Source organism: Dendrobates tinctorius, unplaced genomic scaffold (assembly GCF_039654945.1).
Source record: "Dendrobates tinctorius isolate UK_male_01 unplaced genomic scaffold, ASM3965494v1 ptg000005l, whole genome shotgun sequence".
Taxonomy (NCBI): Eukaryota; Metazoa; Chordata; class Amphibia; order Anura; family Dendrobatidae; genus Dendrobates; species Dendrobates tinctorius.
This window is the reverse complement of record NW_027361673.1, coordinates 19,962,431-19,983,594: the sequence shown is the minus strand read 5'-3', so window position 1 is coordinate 19,983,594 and position 21,164 is coordinate 19,962,431. Positions and strand designations below refer to the sequence as shown.

The 21,164-nt window shown below is 43.1% G+C and overlaps 1 protein-coding gene across 2 annotated transcripts in view; it reads right to left on the bottom strand.

The window, feature by feature from the left end:
• The window catches only part of RBMS3 (RNA binding motif single stranded interacting protein 3), a 1,042,190-nt gene that overhangs the window by 251,481 nt on the left and 769,545 nt on the right, over window positions 1–21,164 (bottom strand). For both annotated transcript variants that reach the window (XM_073568606.1, XM_073568614.1), the window contains exon 5: window positions 18–175. In XM_073568606.1, coding sequence (XP_073424707.1) covers window positions 18–175 — 158 coding nt within the window. The remainder of the gene's footprint in view (window positions 1–17; window positions 176–21,164) is intronic.

Genomic DNA, 21,164 nt, shown 5'->3' with positions numbered 1-21,164 from the left:
AAGAATAAGGTACATACCGTGCAAATCCTACTCCTCTACTGACTCCACTTGCGTCTCTTAATATTCTAGTAGAAATTACATGTCCAAATGGCTTCAGCATATTTTCTAATTCTTGTTCATCCATGGAAATAGGCAGGTTTGATATGTACAAATTTGTCGGGTCTTGTTCTTGTTGCTGTAAGGGGACAAAAAAGAAAAGTAATGAATTACAACAAAAATGCATCTAAATAAGTCTTGTGAGAAGAAATAATTATACAACTTTATGCATATATATATATATATATATATATATATATATATATACACTGCTCATAATATAAAGGGGACACGTAAACAACAGAATATTGTGAAATAAAACTGTCCACTTAGAAAGCAACACTGATTGACAATCAATTTCACATGCTGTTGTGCAAATGGAATAGACAACATATGGAAATAATTGGCAATTATCAAGACACACTCAATAAAGGAGTGGTTCTGCAGGTGGGGACCACAGACTACATCTAAGTACCAATGCTTTCTGGCTAATGTTTTGGTCACTTTTGAATGTTGGTTGTGCTTTCACACTTGTGGTAGCATGAGATGGACTCTACAACCCACAAAAGTGGCTCAGGTAGTGCAGCTCATCCAGGATGGCACATCAATGTGAGCTGTGGCAAGGTTTGTTGTGTCGGTCAGCATAGTGTCCAGAGGCTGGAGGTGCTACCAGGAGACACGCCAGTACACCGGGAGATGTGGAGGGGGCCTAGGAGGGCAACAACCCAGCAGCAGGACCGCTACCTCAAGCTTTGTGCAAGGAGGAACAGGAAGAACACTGCCAAAGCTCTGCAAAATGACCTCCACCAGGCCGAAAATGTGCATCTGTCTGCACAGTTAGAAACTGACTCCATGAGGATGGTCTGAGGGCCCGACATCCTCAGATGGGGGTTGTGCTCACAGCCCAACACCATGCAGGATGCTTGACATTTGCCACAGAACACCAGGATTGGCAAATTCGCCCCTGGCACCCTGTGCTCTTCACAGATGAAAGCAGGTTCACACTGAGCACATGTGACAGATGCGACAGAGTCTGGAGATGCCGTGGAGAGAGATCTGCTGCCTGCAACATCCTCCAGCATGACCTGTTTGGCAATGGGTCAGCCCTCCATGTGGTCGCCAGAGGTAGCCTGACTGCCATTAGGTTCCGAGATGAGATCCTCAGACCCCTTGTGAGACCATATGCTGGTGCAGTTGATCCTGGGTTCATCCTAATGCAGGACAATGCCAGACCTCGTGTGACTGGAGTGTGTCAGCAGTTCCTGCAAGATGAAGGCTTTGAAGCTATGGACTTGCCCACCCATTCCCCAGACGTGAATCCGATTGAGCACATCTGGGACATCATGTCTCGCTCCATCCACCAATGTCAGGTTGAACCACACACTGTCCAGGAGTTGGCGGATGCTTTAGTCCAGGTCTGGGAGGAGATCCCTCAGGAGACCATCTGCCACCTCATCAGGAGCATGCCCAGGCGTTATAGAGTAGGGAGGTCATACAGGCACGTGTAGGCCACACACAATACTGAGCCTCATTTTGACTTGTTTTAAGGACATTACATTCCACTTTAATTTTGTGTGTGACTCCATATCCAGGCCTCCATTGGTTAATAAATTTGATTTCCATTGATGATTTTTGTGTGATTTTGTTGTCAGCACATTCAACTTTGTTCAGAAGAAAGTATTCAATGAGAATTTGTCATTCATTCAGATCTAGGATGTGTTATTTGAGTGTTCCCTTTATTTTTTTGAGCAGTGTATATATATTCAGCTCTGGCAAAAATTAAGAGACCACTTTCAAATGTTCAGTTTGTCTGATTTTTCTCTTTATAGGTATATTTTTTAGTAAAATATAAATTGCTCTTTTAGTCTGTAAACTTCTGACATGTCTCCAAATTTCCAAGCAATAAATTTTGTATTTTTTTCTAACATAAATTTAAAAAAAACAAAACAGTGCTTTCAGACCTCAAATAATGGAAATAAAACAAGTTCATAATAATTTAGAAACAACAATACTAATGTTTTAACTCAGGAAGAGTTATGAAATCAATTATTTGTGGAATAACCATGATTTTTAAAAACAGCTTTCATGCGTCTTGACATGCTTGCCACTAGTCTTTCACACTGCTTCTGGACAAAAATGTAAGCAGTTCTTCTTTTTGATGGCTTTTGACTATCTATCATCCTCTTGATTACATTCCAGAGGATTTCAATGGGGTTCAGGTCTTGAGAATGGGCTGCCCATGACAAGGTTTTGATGTGGTGGTCTTTTAATTTTGCCAGAGCTGTATATATATATATATATATATATGTATATATACACATAAATACATTATATATACAGTGGGTACGGAAAGTATTCAGATCACTTTTTGTTTTTCACTATTTGTTTAATTGCAACCATTTGGTAAATTCAAAAAAAGTTAATATTTTACTCATTAATGTACACTCTGCACCCCATCTTGACTGAAAAAAACACACACGCACAAACACACACTGTATATGCTGTACGCAACACACACACACACACTGTACATGCCGTACACAATCTCTTGCACGGTACCACCAGCAGTTATCCTTCAATTCCAAGTCCTGCTGTGCGCTCAAACATTAGTTTCCTACCACATATGGGGTTTAGGCGAATTCAAGAGAAACTGCACAATTTGTGTGGTGCATTTTCTCTTTTTATTTTTATGAAAATGAAAAATTTGGGCCTATATTAAAATGTTTGTGGAAAAAATATGATTTTTTTTTTCTTGTCTCAATGGTATGAAAGTCTGTACGGCACCTGAAGGTTCAAGGTGCTCACCACATAGCTAGATAAATTTCTTGAGGTGTCTAGCTTACAAAGTAGGGTTACTTTTAAGGGGTTCTCCAAACGCGACATGGCATACACTACTAATTCCAGCCAATTTTGTGTTCCAAATATCAAATAGTGTTCCTTCCTTTCCATGCCTTTCCATGCGCCCAAAAAGTAGTTTTCCTCCACGTATGGGGTATCAGCATACTCAGGATAAATTGCACAACAAATTGCATAGGGCATTGTCTCCTGTTACCCTTGTGAAAATGGAGCTAAAGCAAAATTTTTGTGGGAAAAAGTAAAATGTTCATTTTTTCCTCTTACAGTGCTTTGTTCCTGTGAAGAACCTGATCTCAGAATCACTGGCATCCATTCCAACATTCTAGAGATATTGCCTCATAAATTGACACTGCTCAGATTTGAAAAATGAGGCTAGGTCATTAACAAAGAGGCTCTGTCCTTAAGAGGTTAAGATGGAGTGATACGTTAATGTATATCACCTTCAAGAGATTCTAAAAACATCTGATACAGGAAAGATGTATATCTTTGTACCGTGTTAGCCAGTAGATGGAAAAATATTCAGGATTGAGAGTCCTCAGTAGTTGATACCTTTTAATGGCTAACTGAAAAGATGGTAACACATTGCAAGCTTTCGAGACTACTCAGGTCTCTTCATCAGGCTAGACTAATACAAAATCTGAAGTCACATATTTATGCATTTATACATAAATATGTGACTTCAGATTTTGTATTAGTGTAGCCTGATGAAGAGACCTGAGTAGTCTCGAAAGCTTGCAATGTGTTACCATCTTTTCAGTTAGCCATTAAAAGGTATCAACTACTGAGGACTCTCAATCCTGAATATTTTTCTAAAAACATCTGGTTGCTGAATTTATTTTAATTAAAAAGGTCATATGACTCGCCAATCAACTGTTAGCTTGTAGTTTTAAGGATAGGTTCCTCTGTTAGCTTATAGTTTTAAAGGAACACCTCCATTGGTAGGCTGTTACTTATCCCACAGCATAAACTTTGGCTTTGATTCCCAATGTAAAAAATAATAAACAAAAAATACAAAAGCAATTTGTAAATGATAAGCTTTTTTATCTATATAGGAAAACACAGCAAAATATGGTGTACAATACAATAAAAAAAAGACATATATAGGAATTAGAATTATCTGACCGGTATTTCCAAAGAATCCTAACACTAAATAGCTAGAATTGCATATCACACATCTCAAAAAAACTATACAAAAAAGAACTTTCTATCCCCATTTAGCGAAAAATTTAGTTGATATTTCCTGTTAAAATTACATAAATCCTCCCAGATCGATCTATTGTCACTTGCTTACGTTCCATAGAAAATCACTATGTAGTTTTGTACATTGTTATTCGGTCCATTGAAAGCTAAGAATAATTTTTCTAGACACGTTAACTAGATATTGAACAGAAGAAGTTTATAATACATAAGGATACCACAGGAAATGTGGATAAAGACAATCTGGGATGTACTAGGGAGGGCAGGGAGAAGTGAGCATTTTTATCTATTGTTTGTGAAACATTATGCTTTGTACTATGCCACAATTTGATTTGTTTCAATGGGAAACAGTGTACAGAGGTGGTACAGTGTTGGGGACTCTGGTCTCCTGTATTTAAGCAAGTGTCTTCCTCTTTTAGTTCAGCAAAAATTAACCCCTTTCTGCCATCTGACATGCTATCCCATCCATGGGACCCAGGACCCTATGCCCATGGACGGGATAGTATGTCTAGCGCGATCAGCGGCGTTCATGGGGGAGCGCCGCTGATCGCAGCAGGGTGTCAGCTGATTATCACAGCTGTCACCCAGCACTCTGTGTCAGGGGTGGTCACAGACCGCCTCCGACACGTTAACCCCTGGCACACAGTGATCAAACACGATCGCAGTGTATCGGGGGTTTAGGGAAGCATCGGCAGGGAGGGGGCTCCCTCCATGCTTTCCTGCGACCCCCGCAGCAGCGCGATGTGCAGAGCTGCTGTGGGGGCCTCCTTCCCTGCTGGTTCCCAGATCCAATATGGTGGTGGGGACCTTCGGGGGCCTGCAGGGAGCCAGCTTCCTCATGCCTGCAAAGCGCCGGCATGAGGAAGCCTCCAGCAGTGCCTGTGTCAGATCGCTGATCTATCACAGTGATCTGTGATGTGATAGATCAGCGATCTGTCACACGACAGTGATGTCCCCCTGGGACAGTATAATAAAGTTAAAAAAAAAGTGTAAAAATAATTTATAAAAAAATTGCTAAATAAATTAAAAAAAAATATTCCCTAATAAATTCATTTTTTGGAAATAAAAAAACCCAAAAGAATAAAAGTACACATATTTAGTATCACTGCGTCCAAAATGACCCGCCCTATAAAATGGTCCCATTAGTTAACCCCTTTAGTGAACCTTTAAAAAATAAAAATAAAAAACAAAGCAAAAAATAATGCTTTATTATCATACCGCCAAACAAAAAGTGCAATAACACGCGATCAAAAAGACTGATATAAATAACCATGGTACCGCTGAAAACGTCATCTTGTCCCGCAAAAAACAAGCTGCCACACAGCATCATCAGCGAAAAAATAAAAGTTATAGCTCGCAGATTAAAGTGATGCAAAAATAATTATTTTTTATATAAAATTGTTTTCAGTGCATAAAAGCACCAAAACATAAAAAAATACATAAATGAGGTATCGCTGTAATCAAACTGACCCAAAGAATAAAACCGCTTTATCAATTTTACCACACGTGGAACGGTGTAAACACACCCCCCAAAAGAAATTCTTGGGTTTTGCTTATTCTGCTTCCCAAAAATCGGAATAAAAAGCGATCAAAAAATGTCTTGTGCCCGAAAATGGTACCAATAATAATGTCAACTCAGACCTCACATGACTCGGTGGGTCAAAATATGGAAAAATAATAGCTCTCAAAATGTGGTGATGAAAAAACTATTTTTACAATAAAAAGCATCTTTTAGCATGCGACAGCTGCCAAACATAAAAACCGCCATAAATAGTAAATCAAACTCCCCGTTATCACCCCCTTAGTTAGGGAAAAATAATAAAATAAAAAAATTGTATTTATTTCCATTTTCCCATTAAGGTTAGGGTTAGGGCTAGGGTTAGGGCTGAGATTAGGGTTAGGGGTGTGTTGGGGTTAGGGTTTGAGTTAGAATTGGGGGGTTTCCACTGTTTGGGCACATCAGGTGCTCTTCAAATGCAACATGGCATCTGATCTCAATTCCAGCCAATTCTGCGTTGAAAAAGTCAAATGGTGCTCCTTCCCTTCCAAGCTCTGCCATGCACCCAAACAGTGTTTTACCCCCACATATGGGGTATCAGCCTACTCAGGACAAATTGCAAAATAACTTTTTGGGTCCAATTTCTCCTGTTACCCTTAGGAAATAAATTGGGGGCAAAAATATTATTTTTGTGGAAAAAATGATTTTTTTAGTTTCACGCCCGGGCGTTATAAACTTCTGTGAAGCATTAGGGGGTTCAAAGTGCTCACCACACATCTAGATAAGTTCCATGGGGGGTCTAGTTTCCAAAATGGGGTCACTTGTGGGGAGTTTCAATAGTTTAGGCACATCAGAGGCTCTCCAAACACGACATGACACCCGCAGACCATTCCATCAAAATCAGTAGTTTTCCCCATCATATTGGGGTATCAGCGTACTCAGGACAAATTGGACAACAACTTTTGGGAGACAATTTCTCCTGTTAACCTTAGGAAAATAAAAAATTAGGGACTTAAAGATCATGTTTGTGGAAAAAATATGATTTTTTTATTTTCATGCACGGGCGTTATAACCTTCTGTGGAGCACTGGGGGGTTCAAAGTGCTCACCACACATCTATATAAGTTCCTTAGGGGGTCTAGTTTCCAAAATCGGGTCACTTGTGGGGGTTTCCACTGTTTAGGTACATCAGGGGCTCTCCAAAGGCAACATGACACCCGCAGACCATTCCATCAAAGTCTGCATTCCAAAATGTCACTACTTCCCTTCCGAGCCCCAACGTGTCCCCATACAGCAGTTTTCTCCCACATATTGGGGTATCAGCGTACTCAGGACAAATTGAACAACAACTTTTGGGGTCCAATTTCTCCTGTTACCTTTGGGAAAATAAAAAATTGGGGACTAAAAGATCATGTTTGTGGAAAAAATATGATTTTTTTTATTTTCACACCCGGGCTTTATAAACTTCTGTGAAGCACTGGGGGGTTCAAAGTGCTCACCACACATCTAGATAAGTTCCTTAGGGGGTCTAGTTTACAAAATGGGGTCACTTGTGGGGGTTTCCACTGTTTGGGCACATCAGGGGCTTTCCAAACGCGGCATGGCGTCCAATCCCAATTCCAGCCAAAAAAGTCAAATGGTGCTGCTTCCCTTCCGAGCTCTGCCATGCGCCCAAATAGTCATTTACACCCAAATATGAGGTATCAGCATACTCAGGACAAATTGCACAATAACTTTTAGGGTCCTGTTACCTTTGGGAAAATAAAAATTGGGGGTGAAAAGATCATTTTTGCAGAAAAAATATGATTTTTTAATTGTACGGCTGTACCTTATAAACTTCTGTGAAGCCCTTGTGGGTTCAAAGTTCTCACCACATATCTATATAAGTTACTTGGGGGGTCTAGTTTCCAAAATGGGGTCACTTGTGGGGGGATTCCACTGTTTAGGCACATCAGGGGCTCTCCAAATGTGACATGGCGTCCGATCTGAATTCCAGCCAATTTAGCATTGAAAAAGTCAAACGGCGCTCCTTCCCTTCTGAGCTCTGAGCTCTGCCATGTGCCGAAACAGTGGTTCCCCACCACATATCAGGTATTAGCGTACTCAGGACAAATTGCACAGTAACTTTTCCAATGTCTCCTGTTACCCTTGGTAAAATAAAAAAAATCAGACCTGAAGTAATTTTTTTGTGAAAAAAAGTTAAATGTTCTTTTTTTTTTTTAAACATTCAAAAAATTCCTGTGAATTACCTGAAGGGTTACTAAACTTCTTGAATGTTGTTTTGAGCACCTTGAGGGGTGCAGTTTGTAGAATGGTGTCACTTTTTTGGGTATTTTCTATCATATACTGTAGAGCCCTCAAAGTGACTTCAAATGTGATGTGGTCCCTAAAAATAAAATGGTGTTGCAAAAATGAGAAATCGCTGGTCAACTTTTAACCCTTATAACTTCCTAACAAAAAAAAAATTTTGGTTCCAAAATTGTGCTGATGTAAAGTAAACATATGTGAAATGTTACTTATTAAGTTTTTTGTGTCCCATATCTCTGTGATTTAAGGGCATAGAATTTCAAAGTTGGAAAATTGCAAAATTTTCAAAATTTTCACCAAATTTCCATTTTTTTCACAAATAAACACAAGTTATTTAAATGAAATTTTACCACTAACATGAAGTATAATATGTCATGAGAAAACAGAATCAGTGGGATCCATGGAAGCATTTCAGAGTTATTACCTCATAAAGGGACAGTGGTCAGAATTGTAAAAATTGGCCTGGTCATGAACATGCAAACCACCCTTGGGGGTAAAGGGGTTAAAATATGTATATTTTTGTTGAACCCATTTTTACAGGATATCAGATATTTTTACAGATATGAGGATTTCATATTTATCATTTGGCAAGGAGTAGCTTAGAGATTTTTTGACAGGATACAGGAAGATAACTTCAATAAGTGCCCTTTTGCATTTTAATAGTCATCATTAGAGATGAGCAACTTTGCCTTTTTTAGGGCTGAGTCGGGTTTCATGAAACCCGACTTTCTCAAAAGTCGAGTTGAACGAAATCGGCCGACTATTGTGAAAAGTCGAAGGTCCGACTGAAACACGAAACCCAGTGCAAGTCAATGGGGAAGCAAAGTCAGCAGGGAGTGGAGGACAGTAAACATACCTACATGCCGTACCACTTTTTTAAAGTGCGCAAAAACTCTCTCTCTCTCCCCGGACACTGCACATGTCATCTCGTTGCCCACAGTGTACATCCTTGCTCAGTGGCTGAAAAAAGTCATGTGCAAGCTTTCTGGGAAATCCGTCTTTGGCGCTCGGGTCGGCAACTGCATGGCCAACCTCACACTATGGTCGGGCTTTGCTCGGCGAAACCCGACTTCCCAACTTTAGTGAAAGTCGGCGACTTCTGAATTTGACCGACCCGTTTCGCTCAACTCTAGTCATCATCAATACTAGAGTTGAGCGACTTTTGGTTTTTTAGGGTCGCGTTTCGTTTCGTGAAACCCGACTTTTCCAAAAGTCGGGTCGAGCAAGATCGTCCGATTATAGGGAAAAGTCGGGGTCGTCCCGAAACACGAAACCCAATGTAAGTCAATGGGGAATAAAAGTCGGCAGTGAGAGGAGGACAGGAAACACACCTACAGTGCCCATTTGAATGCCAAAAGCATCAATTCTTCTTTCTTAAGCTTGTCAACCTTAATTAACTTCATAATACAAGTTACGCACTGAAAAATGGGGGTTATTTGGCTACAAACTGTGGGGGGGGAGGGCTGGCTCCAGGTTTTCATGTGCCCTGGGCGAAAGAGCGCCCCTTTAACACATACCACAACTCATCATGCTCCGATACGGCAGAGAAATAGCGGTATAGTACAATGAAAAATACCTCACTTTTTACATCTCATGACGAGGCCCATCTATTTCTCCATACAGAATCATTGGTCCCATATAATGTTTGAAACAGTATATGATGAGCTCCACATAATGTTACAGTATATGTTGGTCCCCATGGATGAAGCTCCACTGTCTTATGGGCCCAAATAATGCTCCAAACATAATGGGCCCCATTTCTAATGCTCTAGTGTATAATGGGCCCTGTAAATGCTGCTCCAGTGTCTGATGTCCACCTTTGGAATGTTCCAGTGTATGGTGGGCCCCATCTATCATTCTCCAGAGTATAGTGCTCCCCAAAAATTGCTGTCCCAACATTGAAAACAATCAAATAAGTCTCCTCGCTAGGGAATCCCTGTACTTGTCTGGACAGGTGCTGTAGCTTGCTTAACAGCTCGCCAGCTGTTCTCACGCCCAGTATGGATTACACGTGATTGCACAAAGGTGAGAAAGGGTACCGTATCCCCAGATAACATGTATGGATAGCGTACACATTCAAAATATATGTCTCAGGAGGCAGGCTCAGACGGTGTTAGGCCCAGTATGGATTGCACGTGATTGCACAAAGGTTAGAAAGGGTACCGTATCCCCGGATAACATGTATGGATAGCGTACACATTCAAAATATATGTCTCAGGAGGCAGGCTCAGACGGTGTCAGGCACAGTATGGATTTGACGGCCCAGATTACACAGCGGAGGAGCAGGGAGAGGTAAAGATTGCAAATGCTGGGGCCCTGCCCAAGCAAGGGGGGCCCACTCGTGGGCGTCGGTACTGGCACTGGGCCCATCATAGTACAGCGGTGTGTCTGACGGCGGGTGTGCACCACCACCGTCAGAGACACTTGATTGCACTATGAGGGACCCTGTGCCAGTGCCCGCGCCCAAGAGTCGGCCTACCCACCTGTCCAGGGCAACGGCATTCGCACGTTGTCGTGCGGTAGGTGGTGACCCCGGCCATGGGGGGGGAGGCAGCACAGTTAGGGAGTTTTAGAAAGTGGCATATGTTGATGTTGGACATTCAGCTGATGAAAAAGGCGAAATAGGTGAAGTACCAGGAAGAGGTGGACCAAAGCAAGCCATTTTTCTGTCACCCTATGTGTCATCAGGGGAAGGTGGGACAAAATCCTTGGAAAGTCATGCGTGGTTCATATTAATGAAGGTTAGATCATCCACATTTTGGGTTGACAGACGGGTCCTTTTTTCTGTCAGGATTGATCCAGCTGCACTGAAGACTCTTTCCGATAGCACACTTGCAGCTGGGCAAGCGAGCTCCTGTAAGGCATATTGGGCCAATTCAGGCCAGGTGTCCAGTTTAGCGGCCCAATAGTCAAAGGGGAATGACCTGTGTGGGAGAACATCGATATGGGAGGAAAAGTAGTTTGTTACCATAGTTGACAACTGCTGTCTCCTGTCACTTTCCATCGATGCAGTATTACCAGTTGTGTGAGCGGTATTTGAAAAATCAGTCCACAACATTGTCATGAAACCCCTGTCTCCAACGCTACTTCTGCTGTGTGCACCACGAACACCTCTGCCAAGCTGCGCCTGGCCCGTACGGCTCGTGTGAGAACCATCACCGCTGCTGTGTGCTGGGAATGCCTCAAGCAACCGATTTACCAGAGTTGCTTGTTTATTAGCCAATATTAGGTCAAGGTTCTCCAGTGGCATGATGTTTTGTAATTTGCCTTTATAGCGTGGATCCAGGATGCTGGCCAACCAGTAGTCGTCATCGTTCATCATTTTGGCAATGCGGGGGTCCCTTTTTAGGATCTGCAAGGCATAATCTGACATGTGGGCCAATGTTCCCGGTGTCAATGATGCACTGCGAGTGCTGGGTGGAGGAGCACTTTCTGGCAAATCCACATCCCTCCAGTCACGCACAAACCCTGTACCAGACCTTGCCACGCCAACATTTTCACTTGCCCCACGAGATGCATCCTCCTCCCCTAAGTAATCATCCCCATCATCATCCTCCTCCTCCTCTTCTTCCTCCACCTCGTCCAGGAGAGGTCCCTGAGCAGACAATGGCTGAATGTCATCAAGGATTCCCTCCTCCTCTTCCTCCTCATCAACATTGGCTGCAGACGCCTGCTCCTTAAGGTGCGTCAAAGTTTGCATGAGCAGACGCATAAGTGGGATGCTCATGCTTAGGATGGCGTCGTCTGCGCTTACCAGCCGTGTGCATTCCTCAAAACACTGAAGGACTTTACAAAGGTCTTTCAGCTTCGACCACTGCACGCCTGTCAACTCCATGTCTGCTCTCAAAGTGCCTGGCCGTGTATCCTCCCACAAATGCATTATGGCCTGCCTCTGCTCGCACAGCCGCTCCACCATGTGCAGGGTGGAGTTCCACCTTGTTGCAATGTCGATAATGAGGCGGTGGTTGGGAAGGTGGAGCAATCGCTGCAGCTTCTGCATACGAACGGAGTGTACAGGCGACCGGCGGATGTGCGCGCACAGTCTTCGCACCTTCTGGAGCAGGGCTGTTAACTCCGGATAATTTTTGAGGAAGCACTGCACCACCAGGTTCAAGGTGTGAGCCAAGCAAGGTATGTGGCTGAGTTTTGAAAGGGCTATGGCTGCCACAAAATTACGGCCGTTATCACTAACTACCTTGCCTGCCTCAAGATGTACACTGCCCAGCCATGACTCAGTTTGTCGCTTCAAGTACTCGGCCAGCACCTCGGCGGTGTGTCTGTCGCCCAAACACATCATCTGCAACACAGCCTGCTGACGCTTTCCACTAGCTGCTCGATAGGGGGACACATCATGTGCAACAGTGGCAGCTGCAGATGGAGTGCTCGTACGACTGCGCTCTGTGGACGAGCTTTCGCTTCTGGAGGAGGTGGAGGAGGAGGAGGGTCGAACGCCTACAGCTAACTGTTTCCTATACCGTGGGCTAGGCAGCACTGTCCCACCACCGCTGTCCCCTGTGGACCCTGCATCCACCACATTAACCCAGTGCGCAGTGATGGACACGTAACGGCCCTGGCCATGCCGACTGGACCATGCATCAGTTGTGAGGTGCACCTTTCCGCTCACTGACTGCTTGAGTGCATGGACAATGCGGTCTTTCACATGATGGTGGAGGGCTGGGATGGCTTTGCGAGAGAAGAAGTGGCGACTGGGTAGGTCATAGCGTGGTACTGCATAGGCCATGAGTTCGCGGAAAGCTGTGCTTTCCACCAACCGAAATGGCATCATCTCAAACGAGATTAGTTTGGCAATGTGGGCGTTCAAACCCAGTGTACGCGGATGAGAGACTGAGTACTTTCTTGACCTACTCATAGTGTCTGGGAGGGTGAGCTGGACTTGAGAGCTGCATATGGTGGAAGTAGCGGTGGACAGGGCGGACTGAGAGAGGGTTGATGATGGTGATGGAGTTGGTGTTCTTTCTGATGGCCTAGAATCAGTCTTTCGTTGATATAACAGTGGGATTCCCTGACTGCTGCGGCCTTGCAACGACACCTCAACATTTGCTGCTGTGCTAACCGGTGGGCTTACAGTGGGGGAAACAATGTAGCGTTGCTGACTACCTTCGTTGTGATCAGTTGCACATGTGGCACTTGAGGTTTGGTGTTGTGTCCACGCTTGCAAGTGCATGCTGGTTAAATGTCTAAGCATGCAACTGGTATTAAAATTTTTCAGATTTTTCCCTCGGCTAAAGGTCTTTGCGCACTTCTTACAGATAACCTTGGCCTGATCATGAGGATTTTGTTCAAAAAAGTGCCACACTGCACTCTTCCTACTTTGGCAGACATTTTGCAGCCTAGCACGCTGTGATCTTTTGACCCTCTGGACAAGCTGTCCAGCAACTCTTTTGATGTTTGGAACCTGTCTTTGGAGTGCTCCGGGCCTGCCAGATAACAGCTGTTGCGATGTCGATGTCTGCTGTGGATGCTCCTCATCTGAGCTATTGGAAGCAGCACCCTCTTCCCCCAATGGATGCCAATCTGGGTCAACAACTGGGTCATCCATCACCGCCTCTTCTATGTCATGTGCACCTTCTTCTGTGTCACCGTGTATGGTGGTATAGTGTGCGGGAAGGGGCACCTGAGTCTCATCAGGGTCAGAATCTGGCTCTGTACACTGCGAGGACAATGTAGTGCTCTGAGTGAATGTACCAGCAGAATCATCCATCAGCGGCTGTGCATCAGTGCACTCCATGTCAGATTCATCTTGGCCTGGGTAATTCACCATTTCACTTGATAATCCAGACATGGTATGTGAAAACAGCTCCATGGAGTAATCAGTAGTATGGCCTGCGTCATCCTTCAATCTTGGTTGGGGTGAAGGACACAAGGAAAGGTGTGGTTCATGAACATGAGCCTCCAATGACGACTCAGTGCTTTTACTTTTTACAACTGAAGAAGAGGAGGCGATAGAGCTGGAGGCTGAGTCAGCAATGTAAGACAAAACTTTTTCCTGATGCTCTGGCTTTAAAAGCGGTTTGCCAACTCCTAGAAAACTAAGCGTTCGAGGCCTTATGTAGCCAGATGATGACGCAGGCTCAACACCTCCTGCATTCGGTCCTATTTTGCTCTTGCCACTACCATCAGATCCACCACCAACACCATCATTACCAGCTGCCAACCCCCGCCCAATTCCACGGCCTCTTCCACCAGCCTTCCTCATTTTTGGTAGAAATGTAGACAAAATCCAACAAACTATATAGTATGTAAAACAAGGTGTCTATAGGACAGGGGAGATTTTTAATTTCTGCACACACTTTTGGACACTGGACACTTTTGGATTGTGTGAGGCCCACTGATATCTGAGCGCTATGTGACAGGCTCGATGGCACAGCTGTGACCTAAGTGACTAGAGAATAAGTGAGATTTTGAATCTCTGCACACACTTTTGGACACTGGACACTTTTGGATTGTGTGAGGCCCACTGATATCTGAGCGTTATGTGACAGGCTCGATGGCACAGCTGTGACCTAAGTGACAAGAGAATAAGTGAGATTTTGAATCTCTGCACACACTTTTGGACACTGGACACTTTTGGATTGTGTGAGGCCCAATGAATATCTGAGCGCTATGTGACAAGCTCGATGGCACAGCTGTGACCTAAGTGACTAGAGGATAAGTGAGAGTTTGAATCTCTGCACACACTTTTGGACACTGGACACTTTTGGATTGTGTGAGGCCCAATGAATATCTGAGCACTATGTGACAAGCTCGATCGCACAGCTGTGACCTAAGTGACTAGAGGATAAGTGAGAGTTTGAATCTCTGCACACACTTTTGGACACTGGACACTTTTGGATTGTGTGAGGCCCAATGAATATCTGAGCGCTATGTGACAAGCTCGATGGCACAGCTGTGACCTAAGTGACTAGAGGATAAGTGAGAGTTTGAATCTCTGCACACACTTTTGGACACTGGACACTTTTGGATTGTGTGAGGCCCAATGAATATCTGAGTGCTATGTGACAAGCTCGATGGCACAGCTGTGACCTAAGTGACTAGAGGATAAGTGAGAGTTTGAATCTCTGCACACACTTTTGGACACTGGACACTTTTGGATTGTGTGAGGCCCACTGATATCTGAGCGCTATGTGACAGGCTCGATGGCACAGCTGTGACCTAAGTGACTAGAGAATAAGTGAGATTTTGAATCTCTGCACACACTTTTGGACACTGGACACTTTTGGATTGTGTGAGGCCCACTGATATCTGAGCGTTATGTGACAGGCTCGATGGCACAGCTGTGACCTAAGTGACAAGAGAATAAGTGAGATTTTGAATCTCTGCACACACTTTTGGACACTGGACACTTTTGGATTGTGTGAGGCCCAATGAATATCTGAGCGCTATGTGACAAGCTCGATGGCACAGCTGTGACCTAAGTGACTAGAGGATAAGTGAGAGTTTGAATCTCTGCACACACTTTTGGACACTGGACACTTTTGGATTGTGTGAGGCCCAATGAATATCTGAGCACTATGTGACAAGCTCGATCGCACAGCTGTGACCTAAGTGACTAGAGGATAAGTGAGAGTTTGAATCTCTGCACACACTTTTGGACACTGGACACTTTTGGATTGTGTGAGGCCCAATGAATATCTGAGCGCTATGTGACAAGCTCGATGGCACAGCTGTGACCTAAGTGACTAGAGGATAAGTGAGAGTTTGAATCTCTGCACACACTTTTGGACACTGGACACTTTTGGATTGTGTGAGGCCCAATGAATATCTGAGTGCTATGTGACAAGCTCGATGGCACAGCTGTGACCTAAGTGACTAGAGGATAAGTGAGAGTTTGAATCTCTGCACACACTTTTGGACACTGGACACTTTTGGATTGTGTGAGGCTCAATGAATATCTGAGCGCTATGTGACAAGCTCGATGGCACAGCTGTGACCTAAGTGACTAGAGGATAAGTGAGAGTTTGAATCTCTGCACACACTTTTGGACACTGGACACTTTTGGATTGTGTGAGGCCCAATGAATATCTGAGCGCTATGTGACAAGCTCGATGGCACAGCTGTGACCTAAGTGACTAGAGAATAAGTGAGATTTTGAATCTCTGCACACACTTTTGGACACTGGACACTTTTGGATTGTGTGAGGCCCAATGAATATCTGAGCGCTATGTGACAAGCTCGATGGCACAGCTGTGACCTAAGTGACTAGAGGATAAGTGAGAGTTTGAATCTCTGCACACACTTTTGGACACTGGACACTTTTGGATTGTGTGAGGCCCAATGAATATCTGAGCACTATGTGACAAGCTCGATGGCACAGCTGTGACCTAAGTGACTAGAGGATAAGTGAGAGTTTGAATCTCTGCACACACTTTTGGACACTGGACACTTTTGGATTGTGTGAGGCCCAATGAATATCTGAGCGCTATGTGACAAGCTAGATGGCACAGCTGTGACCTAAGTGACTAGAGGATAAGTGAGAGTTTGAATCTCTGCACACACTTTTGGACACTGGACACTTTTGGATTGTGTGAGGCCCAATGAATATCTGAGCGCTATGTGACAAGCTCGATGGCACAGCTGTGACCTAAGTGACTAGAGAATAAGTGAGATTTTGAATCTCTGCACACACTTTTGGACACTGGACACTTTTGGATTGTGTGAGGCCCAATGAATATCTGAGCGCTATGTGACAAGCTCGATGGCACAGCTGTGACCTAAGTGACTAGAGAATAAGTGAGAGTTTGAATCTCTGCACACACTTTTGGACACTGGACACTTTTGGATTGTGTGAGGCCCAATGAATATCTGAGCGCTATGTGACAAGCTCGATGGCACAGCTGTGACCTAAGTGACTAGAGGATAAGTGAGAGTTTGAATCTCTGCACACACTTTTGGACACTGGACACTTTTGGATTGTGTGAGGCCCAATGAATATCTGAGCGCTATGTGACAAGCTCGATGGCACAGCTGTGACCTAAGTGACTAGAGAATAAGTGAGATTTTGAATCTCTGCACACACTTTTGGACACTGGACACTTTTGGATTGTGTGAGGCCCAATGAATATCTGAGCGCTATGTGACAGGCTCGATGGCACAGCTGTGACCTAAGTGACTAGAGAATAAGTGAGATTTTGAATCTCTGCACACACTTTTGGACACTGGACACTTTTGGATTGTGTGAGGCCCAATGAATATCTGAGCGCTATGTGACAAGCTCGATGGCACAGCTGTGACCTAAGTGACTAGAGGATAAGGGAGATTGGATTGCTTTTAAAAAAGCAGTTTGCGGAGCAGTGGGTAAACAGCAATGCCAGCCTGTCAGGAAGCCTTAAAAGGCAGCCCAACAACCAACACCACTGATACACCACTATATAGCCTCCCCTTGCACTGCACACAGTGACTGGTGTGTTGTGCAGGCCAAATTGCTATCAGCAGCAGAAGCAGTTTTTTTTTCTTCTCAGCAGGACAAAAAAAAAAATTGGGATTGCTTTTAAAAAAGCAGTTTGAGGCCCAATGAATATCTGAGCGCTATGTGACAGGCTCGATGGCACAGCTGTGACCAAAGTGACTAGAGGATAAGGGAGATTGGATTGCTTTTAAAAAAGCAGTTTGCGGAGCAGTGGGTAAACAGCAATGCCAGCCTGTCAGGAAGCCTTAGAAGGCAGCCCAATAACCAACACCACTAATACACCACTATATAGCCTCCCCTTGCACTGCACACACAGTGACTGGTGTGTTGTGCAGGCCAAATCGCTAGCAGCAGAAGCAGTTTTTTGGTCTTCTTCCCTGGCTAAAGCTCTCCCTACAGAATCAGCAGCAACCTCTCCCTATACTGAGATCGGCAGAAGTAAGATGGCGGTCGGCGTGCACGCCCTTTTATACCCCCTGTGACGCCCACCAAAGCAAGCCAATCACTTGCATGCCCTTCTGAAAGATGGTGGTGACCCGTGCCTATGTCATCACGTTGCCCACAGTGTCCGTGGATCCTGATTGGCTGAAAAAGAGCGCAAAACAAACTTTTGAAACGCGACTTTGGCGCGTAAGTCGCCGACCTCGTGGCCGACCTCATCCTAGGGTCGGGTTTCGTTTCATGAAACCCGACTTTGCCAAAAGTCGGCGACTTTTGAATTTTTTCGACCCGTTTCGCTCAACTCTAATCAATACAATATAAAACATGCAATGCCATATGACCAATTCTTGTGATTATGTAGAATTAATAATTATGATCTTACATTTTTCCAACAAAAAAGTTAACAAGACATCTGTTGAACTGAATTAACGAGACATTTGTTGAAGAAAGTCAACCCAGAAAAAATACTGGATGAAGATCTAGAGAATGCGAGCAATAAAGAGAGATCTGCTTTACTTAAAGAAAACAAAATATAAAACGGAAAGTGGAAAGAGGTTTACTTTCTCTTTACAATATCTACTTTAATGAGTTATTGGTATATAAATCGAGAAAAAGCCATAAAAAAGATGATCATCACATTTATTCAATCAAGGAATTTAACAATTTAAAAATGAACTGGTGAAAATTACTTTCTGAGCAAAAAGGTTCAGTTGTATTGTAAAGAAAAATCTCTATAGGTAACTATAATTGCAGGTTCTGTGCTGATTGTAGCTTCCTACTTAAAGCAAAAAAAAGAGATGGGAGACCATAGATTATACATTTGGGGACCAATTCATCAACGCTTTCAAGCAATAATTGTGGTGTAAAAGCTTTGAAAAGTCACAATATTTAGGCACAACTTGGAGTTGCATTTTAAATTTTGCGAGTTTCTTCCAGCTCTGCCAAAATGAATGGAGCTGGAACAGGACACCACCGCTCTTCTAATTCATGATCAGCTGTGGCATTCTCTATGACAGAAATCACACTTCTCACTATAGCTGATTGTTGTGAGATTTCCGGTTTAGCGCACGAAGGAACATGACACTTGACAAACGGTCCAGATTCATGATGAGGCACGCTTCTCTTCATGAATCAAGAGCATCTGACTCTAGCAAGCCCCCTCATCAAGACCGGCATGACCAACACCTGTCTTGATGAATCACGGCCTTGGTCTTGCAAAAAAAAAAAAAAATATTTCCATGTCTCTCTATGTGATAGTGTATATTGACCCTGTGGGTTCTTCTGTATTGGAAGAACTGTCTGTAGCATGCGTGTGAAGTTCAGATAACATTTTACATTAGTCTACTCGAATATACTGTAGCAGTAATTAACATCAGAATTTTGTTACACATACACACTTCACTGCAGTATCTTTAGACAGTAGGAAAAGCTTTAATTTTACTTAAGTCCATCGGGAGTTTAGGTTTGGTCCATTTTCCTCTTGTTGAAACTTTGCTTATGAACATAAGTTCTTAGCTTGATTCACACTCCAGAGAAAGAAATCAACTTGTCCTCAGAGGCACATCAGTTTTCCAAAGCGTCTACATTTCCTAAAGTATAGTGCTGCTACAACTTAAACTAGATCTAGTGGAACCATTAGCCTCATGGTGTATTCAACGGGATGAGTATTATATTGATTGAACACAACAGCGTAACAAATGGCATCAATATAAAGCTGTGTTGCCTACCTTAGATTATTAAAAGTAGTGACTCCCTGGGTAGCTGGATGACTCTGAATTATGAAGTGTTATAGAATTCTAAAAGTATTGTTAAGTACATAAGTCTCAATACTTTCTGCAATTTTACAATACATACGTATTTAAAATTAATTACTAATTTTATTCAAATGAGTTAATATACAGTGCTCAACATAAATGAGTACACTCCAACAAATCTTTAAGAAATCCTTCAGCTTCCATTCAGAAACATCTACACGAGCTTCCCACAAATGTGTTCCACTGATTGCACACAAGATTTGTCATTTTGCATACCCAATATGTATTTTTCTAGCAAATGAGTTCAATGCAATGTTGCAAAAATGTGTACACCCCAAAGAAATTCTAGCTCCAAAATTGTAATTAACATTTCAATCACAGGCAAGTCTAATAATTCATCATTAATCAGGTGTCTTGTAGACAGCTGGCTTTAAAAAAAAGCCAAGTTGAACATCACTGTCCATCCAGCATCCAGGCTCTTAAAGAGGTCATTCTTGAAGAATGGAAAAGGATAATTGTTGCAATATGTTGCCCTTATTCACACACTGATGTCAACTTTGACACATGATAAGGTTTTTAATATTAGACAATGTAGAACCCCCCCGACCACAGAGTCAACTTGTCGATGGTGGGACGGCTTTTATGCTATATATGATCAAATACAGTATTACTAAGAACTATGAATTATTTAAAAGCACTTTTGCTTTTTGTTTATGTAATTACAGGAGGATTTTTCTCATTTTGTCTTTTGTAGGTTTTGTATGTTTTATGGCCAATGTGAACATGCGTTTATGTGCTGCATGTATACCAACTCAAACCAAGCTCAATTTTTGTGTTTTAAACTAAACATTTGGAAGTGGTCTCTTAATTTGTGGCAGAGCTGTATATACACACACGTGGTCAAAAATTGTTGGTACCTCTCGTGTAATGACAGAAAAACCCACAATAGTCACAAAAATAACTTAAATCTGACAAATTAATAATAAATAAAAAGTCTATGAAAATGAACAAATGAAAGTCAGACATTGTTTTTCAACCATGTTTCCACAGAATTTTAAAAAAACAAACTAGTTAATAGCCACGGGTGCATTGTGATTCCACCCGCGGCTATTGCAGGCACATGTCAGCTGTTGAAAACAGCTGACATGTCTCGGGAAAGATGTGGGCTCACCGCCGGAGCCCACATCAAAGGGAGGGAGGGAGTCCGACATTGGTATAAATATACGCCCGATGTTGGAAAGGGGTTAAGGACTGAGCCTGCTTCATGCATGGCAGAGACCAAGTTTATTACATAGCTGGCATCTGCTTATAACTTAATTTCCTTCTATGATGGTATCACTGATTGGGTGGATCAAGGAAATGCTGTAGATATAGTATATCTTGACTTCAGCAAAGCATTTAACAAAGTCTCTCATTCAATCCTTATTGAAAAAATGACTAAGTATGGAATGGACAAGGCAACTGTTAGGTGGATTCATGACTGGTTTAGTGATCGGACCCAAAGAGTGGTCGTAAATGGCTGCACATCCAGTTGGAAGAATGTCTCAAGTGGGGTACCACAGGGCTCTGTCCTGGGCCCTGTATTGTTCAACATCTTTATCAACGATTTAGATGAAGGAATTGAGGGTAAACTGATTAAATTTGCTGAT